The sequence below is a fragment of the Lepisosteus platostomus genome, chromosome 8 (genome assembly GCF_059453375.1).
Source record: "Lepisosteus platostomus isolate fLepPlt1 chromosome 8, fLepPlt1.hap1, whole genome shotgun sequence".
In the NCBI taxonomy this organism is placed as follows: domain Eukaryota; kingdom Metazoa; phylum Chordata; class Actinopteri; order Semionotiformes; family Lepisosteidae; genus Lepisosteus; species Lepisosteus platostomus.
In genome coordinates, this window is record NC_142618.1 from 46,014,605 (window position 1) to 46,025,395 (window position 10,791).

Genomic DNA, 10,791 nt, shown 5'->3' on the forward strand with positions numbered 1-10,791 from the left:
TAAGAATTAATATTCATGTACTGTACTTCTTCTATGTTTTAAATGCCCTTCAGAAAATACAGAGTCTAACATTATTAACACATAATGTACTGAGTGAAACTGGGTTCCCACCGACTCAAAGGACTGCTTTCTTTCAGTGCTGAGATACTGAGGTACTGTATATACAGTGGAAAAGGAAAACTGCCTTCTCCAAATAAACCAACATAATGTGTGTGGGAGGACAGTCACCACTGGAAGCCTTATCATCTCAATGCTGTATCTCTGAAGGTCCCTGACTTGCTGACAAGACAATAATTAGCTCTTTTGTGATTTTTTGGTCCTGTGCACCACAGGTTTTGCGTTCAACGTTGAAATCAAATTTATTCTAGTACTCTAACAATAAACCAGTGTTCACAACTTCAAACAATTTCACATATCTAAGTGCAAGTAATAAATCAGCCTTTCTTTGACAGCGATCATTGTTTCCATCCACAAACCTCTCATATCATTGTCCTTGTAGTTGCCCCAGGTGCGCTTTCCATGTACAGTATAATTCTACTTTCATGGAGAATTCTATCCCATCATTAATAAGCAGTCCCTCAACCTTAAGTTTTTTCCAGAGTGTTGCTTAAACAAGTCTGCTTCACTTGAACAACACTGCACTGCTACATCACTGGTTAACAGAAATAATTACTGAAACTTAATTATTTAACTTTATTATTTTCCAAGTAGGAATGAATAAACTTTACTTACATTGTTCCTCCCAATGTACTTAATTAAATGCCTAAAGAAAGTCTACACACCCTTTCCAAAGTAACACATTTTCCTAAGAATCTAAAATCTGAAAGACAGAATTTTTTAATTTAAATTTTACCTTCATTTACACATGGCTGAGAACAGAAGTCATTCCCCACAGCATTCTTGGGAATATTGGGGAATATGGTCCAGACATGCCCATCTTGTCTGAACCTACTGCTGTCTCAAAAGCTGGCAATGACTTTGTGCATAACCTATCCCCTCCAGTGGTCAAGAAACTAATAGTCCTAGGCTGGCGCCACCCCACACCAGAAAAGGCACTCGCTATGGCTGTTCAGGTAGATACCATTCTTGGGGGGTGCACTGCAACTTTAACTCACCGCTGTCCAGCAGTAGTGGTCTGGCCCACGTGGTATCGTCCAGAAGAAAACACAGCAAGAGCGAAGACATCCATGCCTGCATTGCCCAAGGTTGAAGGACAGTTCTAGAAAGGAGGGTGAGGCCCCCAAGCTCCCTAGACCAGTGTTTCTCAAACGTTTTAGTGCTACTGTCCAATTTATGCCTTGAAGTATTTTAATTTTGAGGCAACATGCGAGGACTAGCTTGTCTCAAAGTGTACAGTTAATCTGGGACCAGGTGGCTACTGTAAAGCAGCCTCCAGAGTGCTATAAACAACAAAATGGGATAACAGTTATTTCCTTATTTTAAACAACTTTGAATTATAACCTTCTCATTTATAAAATTAAAAGGGACTGAGTGAGCTTTAGTTTTATTTTGATCAACTAACCAATTTATATAATAATTTATAGGACAAATCTATTTATCCTACTTTAGCTGTTTATGTTTATTTACCTCATTTCTTGATTCCAGGATATCACAAAGATGTTTTTTCAAAGATTGCAAGGAAAAACGTTGTGAATCGTGATTGTCATGATTCCAGACACCCATCCCTGTCTGTGTAAAGAAATACCTCCAATTTTCACTCCAGAACGCAACACCTCATTTCCACTTGTGTACTTGGGTACTTCCTCCATTGTGAGATCTTTTAAGTTGACTTTATTATGAGAACACCTGGCATTCAGTTATTTGGTTTCCAAAACTGTAAAAGTTTAATTACCTTTTATCTTTTTGTGTATGATGTACCTTCTGTACCTAAATGATGCTGGTCTCTGCTTTTCAAAGGTTGACAGTGTTCTTCTGTAGGGTGATGGCCGAACATTCTACATTTACTGTAGGTTTACTAATGCATAAAATACATGTACTTTTACCAAACCTCAATCCCTTACATTCTGCAGTTTTTTATGTGTATCCAAACTGCTTGTTGGCCATTTATTATTGCTCACCTACTGTACTTTATCTTTCCATACGTTGCTACTATTTAAAAATATTAATATTAAATTTCATATTAAGAAATCAAATATGCATCATAGGATAAAAATCTTGATTAACTAGTAAATATTGAGTAGTATTAGGCTGTACAGATTACTTGATGATCTTTTCATTCCTGTTAAATGAAATAAATTTTGGAAACCAACAGCTAGTATAATTAAATCCACTAGATGGAGACAAATAAGATACTGTATACAGAACATCAAAATACATACTGTGTCACTTATAATTCACAGAGTTTCTACCAGGAAAATTATATTTTTTGTAAGAGGGGCGCTGCATTTTATTGAACAGATCTGATTTTAAAAATTTATCGTACTTATTTATATTTAAAATCAACAGGGTTGATCAACAGGTTACCTAATGTGAAAGTCACCATCACTGGTTCTCAGTCCTGGACCTGGAAGGAAACTGTCTTCTGACTTTTGCTCCATTTGAGTCCTTACAGTAATTACAATCTAACTGATTTTAATTTTCTAATTAAACTTGCCTTCTGCTCGTTGAATGTTGAACGGGGTTTGCACTTAGTACTAATTATTCAGTTTCAAAACTGTGCTCCTTCTGGGGTGTTAAGAAAATTATACAGTTGAACTTATGTGAGAGGGAAAACACCCGCTAACTGTTGGAATGTGTGTCTGATACATCTGTATCTTTCTTAATAAACTGATTGCATACTAAAAGTTGTTAGAAATTAGTGAAATTCTTGTTCAATGTCAGTTTAGGAGAGCCTGCATAAAGCTCTGGGTGATCAAGTTGCAAATTATATACAGTACTTCTGTGAAGGTCTTTTGAAACTTACTCCTGAATGAAGCAAAAAGTCTGAACAAACAAGCAGATCAGTTACAGGCACCAACTAGCACTGGTGATTCAGGGCCCTGCTACAATGAAAAACAGCAGGCACAGGGGTCCCACAGGACCAAGACTGAGAACCACTGTGCCACCATTGGAAGTAAAACCTCCTGGGAAAAACTAAGGTTGCTGCTGGAAGAGGTGTTAGTGGGGCTAGCAGGGGGCGCTCACCCTGCAGTCCATGTGGGTCCTAATGCCCCAGTATAGTGACGGGGACACTATACTGTAAAACAGGCGCCGTCCTTCGGATGAGACGTAAAACCGAGGTCCTGACTCTCTGTGGTCATTAAAAATCCCAGGGCGTTTCTCGAAAAGAGTAGGGGTGTAACCCCCGCGTCCTGGCCAAATTTCCCGTTGGCCCTTACCAATCATGGCCTCCTAATAATCCCCCTCTATGAATTGGCTACATTAGTCTGCTCTCCTCCCCACTGATAGCTGATGTGTGGTGAGCGTTCTGGCGCACTATGGCTGCCGTCGCATCATCCAGGTGGATGCTGCACATTGGTGGTGGTGAAGGGGAGTCCCCATTACCTGTAAAGCGCTTTGAGTGGAGTGTCCAGAAAAGCGCTATATAAGTGTAAGCAATTATTATTATTATTATTAAAACAAGCTGTACATCTAGATATGCATGCTTTGCAACAGGTTCCCGATGCTGTCTTGTAGGATTCTGTTCCATTCCTCTCTCATAGTTCCAAGAGAAGCAAGTATCTGTTCTCTCGTCTCAGATGGTACATGTCATCCCAGCTCATCCTACATTTGTTCAGTGTCTGCACTGAACGAGTCTGTTCCACAGGGACATGAGGACATGTGTTGCCCTGTGTGAATGTTGCAGGGTTTGGTCCCAGCTAGACACTGCTGCCCAGGCCATCTCACTTGGCCCTTCACCACATGATAATTATTTTGTGGTCTCCTGGATTGGGCCTGTCATGAATGGCTGTAACATCATGCCAAATTAGACATGGTTGGCACCTAAAATAAGTCAGCAAGCAGTCTAATGAGAAGAAACCATGAGCTGTTCTTCCACAAGAGGTAAGATAGTTTCCCCAAAGCCAATTTAATTTATAATTATTTCCTACTTCTTGATCTCTTTTCTTTTTTTTTGGCTTTCGATGCTTTAAGGAAATTAATTTAATGCGGGCTTTCATTATGTCACCAAAAGGGAGACTCTGATGCTTTGATATAGCATCTCCAACTAGAACAGCTTAACTTAACTTTGTACAAAAATCAGTGCACTTTATTTTCTATTTTCATTAGCACTGCCAGAAAACATTTGGTAGAAGTTGGTTACAGGCTACACTTCAATTTCCTGCTTTTAACGAGTCTGCCATGTAAAGCATGAAGTATTGAGAATAGGAGCTGCACTCTGTTTCAATAGGTCCCAAAGCATTCATTACCAGAGTTTCCATACATCCTAATAGTTTTGGATTTCAAAACCCAGAGACCATCAAAACTAAGCTGGTCAGCAAGATCAATAAAATCAACTGAATGTGTTCAATACACATCCCTTTGAGTAATTCTGAGTGCCAAAATGGAAAAGTAAATTGGTGTAGCTATGTGAAGTACAGGGAGGGACGCAAATCTTCTCTGAAATGTTTAGTGCTTTGGGATCTTTTGGGATAAGCTTGCTGAAAAAATGCCACTAATGTCTCATCTAATTATATTAGTGTTCATATAACAATAAATTAAAAAATGTTCATGGGCCGACTGACCACTGAGGCTGGAACTTATTCTGTTTCTGTTGTTTTAAGTAAACCGCGGGAGTCTCATTCCCTGCCTACTTGGGACATTAGTCCATCAAATTGAACACTGAGAAGACCAGCCTGGAACAACCAGGGCCAGTCAGCTTGCTGAAGGACACGCCTGTTTTTGTCTTTGTTGTCTCCCGCTTTGGTGACAATTTGGCTGTAGTATGTCTGGTTTAAGAAAGAAAGCACAGCCCCCTAAGGTGAAGGTCGAGGTCAAGTCTTGTCCAATGGTGGGTCTCATGTTCCCAGTGGGAATGATTGCTGCAGCAGCTGGGGAAGGATCAGCACAGGCGGCCCCACGTACTGTACCTGGCTGCAGTTTTGGAGTAGTTCAGAGCCGAGGCGCATGGATAACAAGAAACACAGAACTGTGCCCCGGCGCATCCAGCTGGCAGTAATGAACAACGAGAAACCGAGCAGAATGTACTAAGAGGTGGCCATTGCTGACAGGGGAGCCCTGCCCAACGTCCAAGTCCAGCTTCTTTCCAAGAAAACCAGCGGCGGGGTCTCTTGTGAAGGTGGTGGGAAAGACCGAAACAAGTCCCAAGAGGACTAGCTTGCATCTGGTTTCACATCTGTTAAATATTGCTTCTAAACGTTGTGGCAGTCCTAGACTGTAGTGTGTTACTGGCTTGTGGATATGTTATACTTCAGCAGTATTTGAATATTTTATTGTACAAAATATCATGATCAAGGTTTCCAAAGCAATGTTCACATATGGGACTTGCAACCGCAAAAATTACTTTCTGTTAATGTATATTTTTACTCATTATATAATGCATTATCTACCTGGAGTATTAGTAAAAAAGGCATGGGGACCATGCTATTCCATCAGTTTCAAACTGGAAGATAGGATCTTGGCTTGGTGTGAACATGGGATTGAAATGGCTTAATAATGATTAATTTCATCCTAGCGATCTGAGATGATTGTTACAAAATAGCCCAGTTTGAACTGTACTGAATTTAGTCTTTCTGTAAAAAAGAATGTATGCATCTTTGCCTGTTTTGAGCAAATGGAATCTTGTGCTACCACCAGTAAAGTTTTAAGTTGGACAATTTAAGCATTTACTTATTAATTACTATAAATTATAACACTTTCAATTGTTATAAATATAGAAATTTAATTACAAGTTGAAAACTGTTGTCCAAATAATACCAAAGTGATTTTTAAAATAAAAGCCTAGCAGATAAAAGTTATTAAAACAGTAAAAGTTACTAAAATAGTAATTTGAAACGTTAACAAGTGATATCCAGACTGAAAATCTATTTAGGTACTGTATTAGTTCAGGTAGGTAGCTGCGTCAGCATGCGTAGGCTGCAAAGGAACAAGTAACAGGTTTATTCCATGCTGAAAAGAGAGGAGAGAAAACACAACGTTTCGGCCGTGGAGCCTTCTTCAGGTGTGTTTTCTTTCTTCTTTTTTTTCAGCATGGAATAAACCTATTACTTGTTCCTATTTAGGTATTAGACTGCACTACAAACTCGTCACTCACAATAAGAGCGGAAGCGGAAACTCAGGGAAGGTTATGAAAACGGTGTATATTTACTACGTCACCGCTCAATGAATCTCTTCCTGTTGGAAGTGAAGCAGAGGAAGTTGGGAGGAGGTACCGGACCCACAGATAATCGCAACTAGGAGGAACGTGAAGTTTTCTCGTAAGTGATTATGTAGTACTATACTGAATTATAAAAAAAAGATTAATATTATAGCGTTTTAAATATCTGTTTTACTATTTTAAAATGTTTTTTTTATCTCTATGACTTAAAGAACTGCAAAATACATTTTTCTTGGCAGGAATACATCATGCATTAGAATTTATTCGTTTTTTTTTAGGCAGGACGTTATTAGATCTTGATCTGGAACAGTGTATAATTATGTTCACAGATTTGTTTAATTCATGACTGACACCATATATACAGTTTTCCAGTATCCTGTATTGCTGGGTGATTTGATAGCGGTGAAATATGGGCGGCCGGCAGTGAAACCTTTTCGCCTGGAAATTTCCTGCAGCACACGCGTTCAGTAAAAGTTGTATGTGACCGATTTGAAATGGAGGAACAATGTGTCAGGAGCATATTAGTTGTAGAGATTGAGCATAAATTAAAAAAAAAAACATATAATCTAATGACATCTATATATTCAAAATATGACACATATAGAAATGAAAAGTCGACCCATTCGCTGTATTAATAAAGGGAATTGGAAGTTTTTTATTTCGCTTGAATGAGGCTGAGTACAAAGGCTAAAGTATACTTTTAGCGTAAGATGATCAAGGGGAGCGAACAGCATTCAGGACAGATGCATTGTTAAAATACTCATCTTGCTCTGCTACACAAACGGAGGCAATGCCTTGTGTTTTCCGTTACATATCTATCTGTATAACACCTATACTGTGTATAAATACATTTTAGAATGATTCGTCTTTGAACGGGGCTTTTGTGCTGGGGAGTGATGTCGCTAATATTCAAAATGACACAAGAACTCATTAAGATTTTATGTGTTTATCAGTCAGTGCACTGCCAGTCACGTTATTTTTTTTTTCCACTGGAGAATTTTTAATTTACGATGCAATGGTCTCGATGAGTTTGTGCTCGATTCACATTTTCCTATCCATTAGTCATTTTACACATCATAACTAGGATGACAGACTACAGAATGGTGTAACTCCTTTGTAGTGTGCTGTTAAACTGTTAACATTACCAGTTGTGCCTGAAGACTGTAATAACACCGTTTCGACTTCAGAACCGTGGCATTGCCACAACTGTGTGTTCCTCAGAGCCCATGTGTCTGGCTTGATCTTTACGCTTCGTCTCAGCTATAAATGAGCACAAAAAACAATTACCAACTATTTCTTCTTGATAAAATGTTTTTAAATGGTTGTCATGTATACAGTGATAGTACAAGCTCTGTTGCCTATATCCAACTGACACCCTCATATATCAGAATATCAGAGATGCATCTAGAACTTACACTGGCCTTATAAGAGGTGTGTGTGTATATTATTATTTTTAAGTGTCCCATGGATCAGATATTGGCCAGTAGATCATGAACTTTATAATGTAATGGATAATAAATGTCGTCGGTTTTTTTTGTTGAACAGAAATAATGCCACAGCAATGGCGTCGTATGCCATGCTCCAGGAAAGGATTGCAGTCGCCAAAGATCTCTTGGAAAGAGTAGAGAGCATCTCTGGCGGGCAGAAGAAAGGCGTGGAAGGCAAAGCGAAGCTGTGCAGCAAGCTGAGGGCCGAGCTGAAGTTTCTTCAGAAGGTGGAAGCGGGTGAAGTGGTCATCAAGGAGTCCCACCTTCAGAGTACGAACCTGACCCACCTCAAGGCCATCGTGGAATCCGCGGAGAGCCTGGAGGACGTCGTGAGCGTGCTGCACGTCTTCACCTACGAAGACCAGGCCGGGGAGAAGCAGACCCTGGTTGTGGATGTGGTGGCGAATGGAGGTCACACTTGGGTGAAGGCCATTGGGCGGAAGGCGGAGGCGCTGCACAATATTTGGCAGGGCAGAGGGCAGTATGGGGACAAAAGCATCGTGAAGCAGGCGGAGAACTTCCTGCAGGCCAGCCGGCAGCAGCCCGTGCAGTACAGTAACCCTCACATCATCTTTGCCTTTTACAACGGCGTCTCCAGCCCCATGGCGGACCGGCTGAGGGAGATGGGGATCTCCGTGCGAGGCGACATCGTGGCCGTGAACTCGGTTGCGGGCGCGGAGGAGGGCGAGGACGCGCTCAGCGACAGCAGCTGCGAAAGCGACGCCGACGGGGACGAGACGGAGGACCTGACGCTCACGAGGGTGGACCGGGACACCATCGTGGCCAGTCTGTCCTTCCCCACGGAGGTCAAGGTGGACGTGTGCAACCGAGTCAACCTGGACATTACCACCCTCATCACCTACGTGTCCTCCCTCAGCCACGGAGGGTGCCATTACAAGTTCAAAGAGCAGGTGCTCACGGAGCAGGCAGCCCAGGAGAGGCAGGAGAAGGTGCTCCCGAAGCTGGAGGAGTTCATGAAGGGCAAGGAACTCTTTGCGTGCCATTCAGCTGTGAAAGATTTTCACATCATCCTGGACACGCTGGGGGGGCCTGGTGAGAAAGCCCGCGCAGCCGAGCTACTGCAGAGGATCAAAGTGGTGCCGGACCAGCCCTCGGAACGCACGATGAGGCTGGAGGCCAGCTCGAAGGTCAACCATCGCTCGCTCATGATCTTTGGGACGGGGGACACTTTGAAGGCCATCACTATGACGGCCAATAGCGGCTTTGTCAGGGCTGCGGCCAACCAGGGAGTAAAGTACAGCGTGTTTATCCACCTCCCACGTGCGCTTACTGAGGGCAAGGAGTGGAGAGCTACTCCCGTGTGAACGATAGTCGCAGGTCCTTCAATCCATAAAGAGATCGGTTGTCCGACTATTGCACTGTGGCTGCTCTCATGTTGGGTTGCCCTTATAGTAGCTTGCAAATTACTGTGCGATTTGAAATAGCTTTTTACAGTCAGGAGCAGCAATGAAATTGCCTGTACGTTTGAGTGACACTTGCTAGAAATTGTGGCCAGTGGCAAAAGTCCCCAGAGCAGAGAGAGAAAAATGATCGACGTGCGTCTAATTGAATATTTGTGTTGTAGTTTTACAAGAATTGCTTTCCGAACCCAAACGTTTTTTCAGAAAAAGTAATTAAAATGTCTGTATTTCTTGGGTATCTACTAATGAAGGAAGCTAGAAAGCTGCAGTCCAGCAGCACAGAAAATCATTTTAAAGATACTATTGTACTTGAAACAAAAGGATACTTATGTACTGTAACTATTTTTGAATGACGGTAATGGACTGTAGTTTTTGTTGACGGTATCAATTTAGGTTCCTCTATTGACGCAGCAATGAATGAAGATTATCGTGCTCTTCCCCAAGTCTATAAGCAAAAATTGCTGGCCTGCTCTGCATCATAATATTTCTTTGCTACAGACTAAATCAGTAGTATTGTTTTTACAATGATACTGTACACTTACAATAATAACCTTACTTATTTTGTTTCCAATATCTGCCTAGAATAATGCTGAGTCAACGTAAGAAATTAAAGAAAGCTACATTTTACTGTTAATTCATTTAACTGAGTGCAAATCATCAGTAAAGTAATATATATATATACCCTAAGACTTTACAAAAAAAAAAGGCTGATTGTTAAGCTGATAACTAAAATACCCTGGTAAGCAGGAATGTGTATATATACTATAATCCTGATTGTTTTGGGAGGAGAAAAGAATTGTAGTCATTTTTGGGAGTGACCGTTAAACATGAAACAACATTGATGAAATTCAACAAATAGCTGACCTGCTTTGCCCAGTGATTTTTCTTTGCTACAGGCTAATGGTAATATAATGCAGCACTAATGGAATATGTAACACAGCACTTGTTTCCTGTATCATAATTGATGTATTTACAGGTGGGGCTTTTATTACTGGATGATAGTTTTTGGGTTTATTGAATTTCATTGATGTTTTTTTTTCTCCCAAGGTTCCCTCATCTGCTGATGACAATAAAAAATACACACTACAGCTTGAAGCACTTTGGGATTCTCAATATTGAAATGATGCTGCACTTGTAGTCTGTCATTGAGATTTCTTATGTAGTACTGTGGAGACTTTATTTTGTTGGTGCTTTAACATGGATAAGTGTGATGAAAATCAAATGTTCGACGTGAATTGTTATCTGACTGTATGCATCACATATGCAGGAGTAGAAGTCACGGCTATCTGAATTTTTTTTTTTTAGTACAAGGTACTGTACTTCCACAATGAATCAGGAATATACCTATAATGTACAGACCAGGGTTATGCCATAAATCGTGAACAGTGAGAGTGTTTGTAACTATATCCAGCTAAGATATTTGGGAAGACAGTGATATGGACAACTGTGTTTGCAATCTGTAAAATAATTTAAATATTCAAGCTCTCAAGCCCCCCTAGTGTTCTAATTTACCCATTTAGCCTGAGGTTAATTACAATAAACTATTAACAATCCATCTTTGGCACATCAAAGCTGGTCTTTTCTGTGTTCTATTCATGAAGTTACAGCT

At 40.7% G+C, this 10,791-nt stretch overlaps 1 protein-coding gene across 2 annotated transcripts; it reads left to right on the forward strand.

Annotated features, from left to right (window-relative positions):
• The first annotated feature begins 6,273 nt into the window (after positions 1-6,273).
• On the forward strand, positions 6,274-10,753 carry c8h7orf25 (chromosome 8 C7orf25 homolog). 2 transcript variants are annotated; one of them, XM_088643706.1, is made up of 3 exons: positions 6,274-6,374; positions 7,820-8,909; positions 10,230-10,753. In XM_088643706.1, the coding sequence occupies exons 2-3, from the start codon at positions 7,836-7,838 to the stop codon at positions 10,299-10,301; spliced, it is 1,146 nt and encodes a 381-aa protein (XP_088499832.1). In that variant the 5' UTR covers positions 6,274-6,374; positions 7,820-7,835; the 3' UTR covers positions 10,302-10,753. The 2 variants fall into 2 exon arrangements, with proteins under 2 accessions (XP_088499832.1, XP_088499831.1); XM_088643705.1 differs by having other exon boundaries at positions 7,820-10,753.
• The last annotated feature ends 38 nt before the right edge of the window (positions 10,754-10,791 follow it).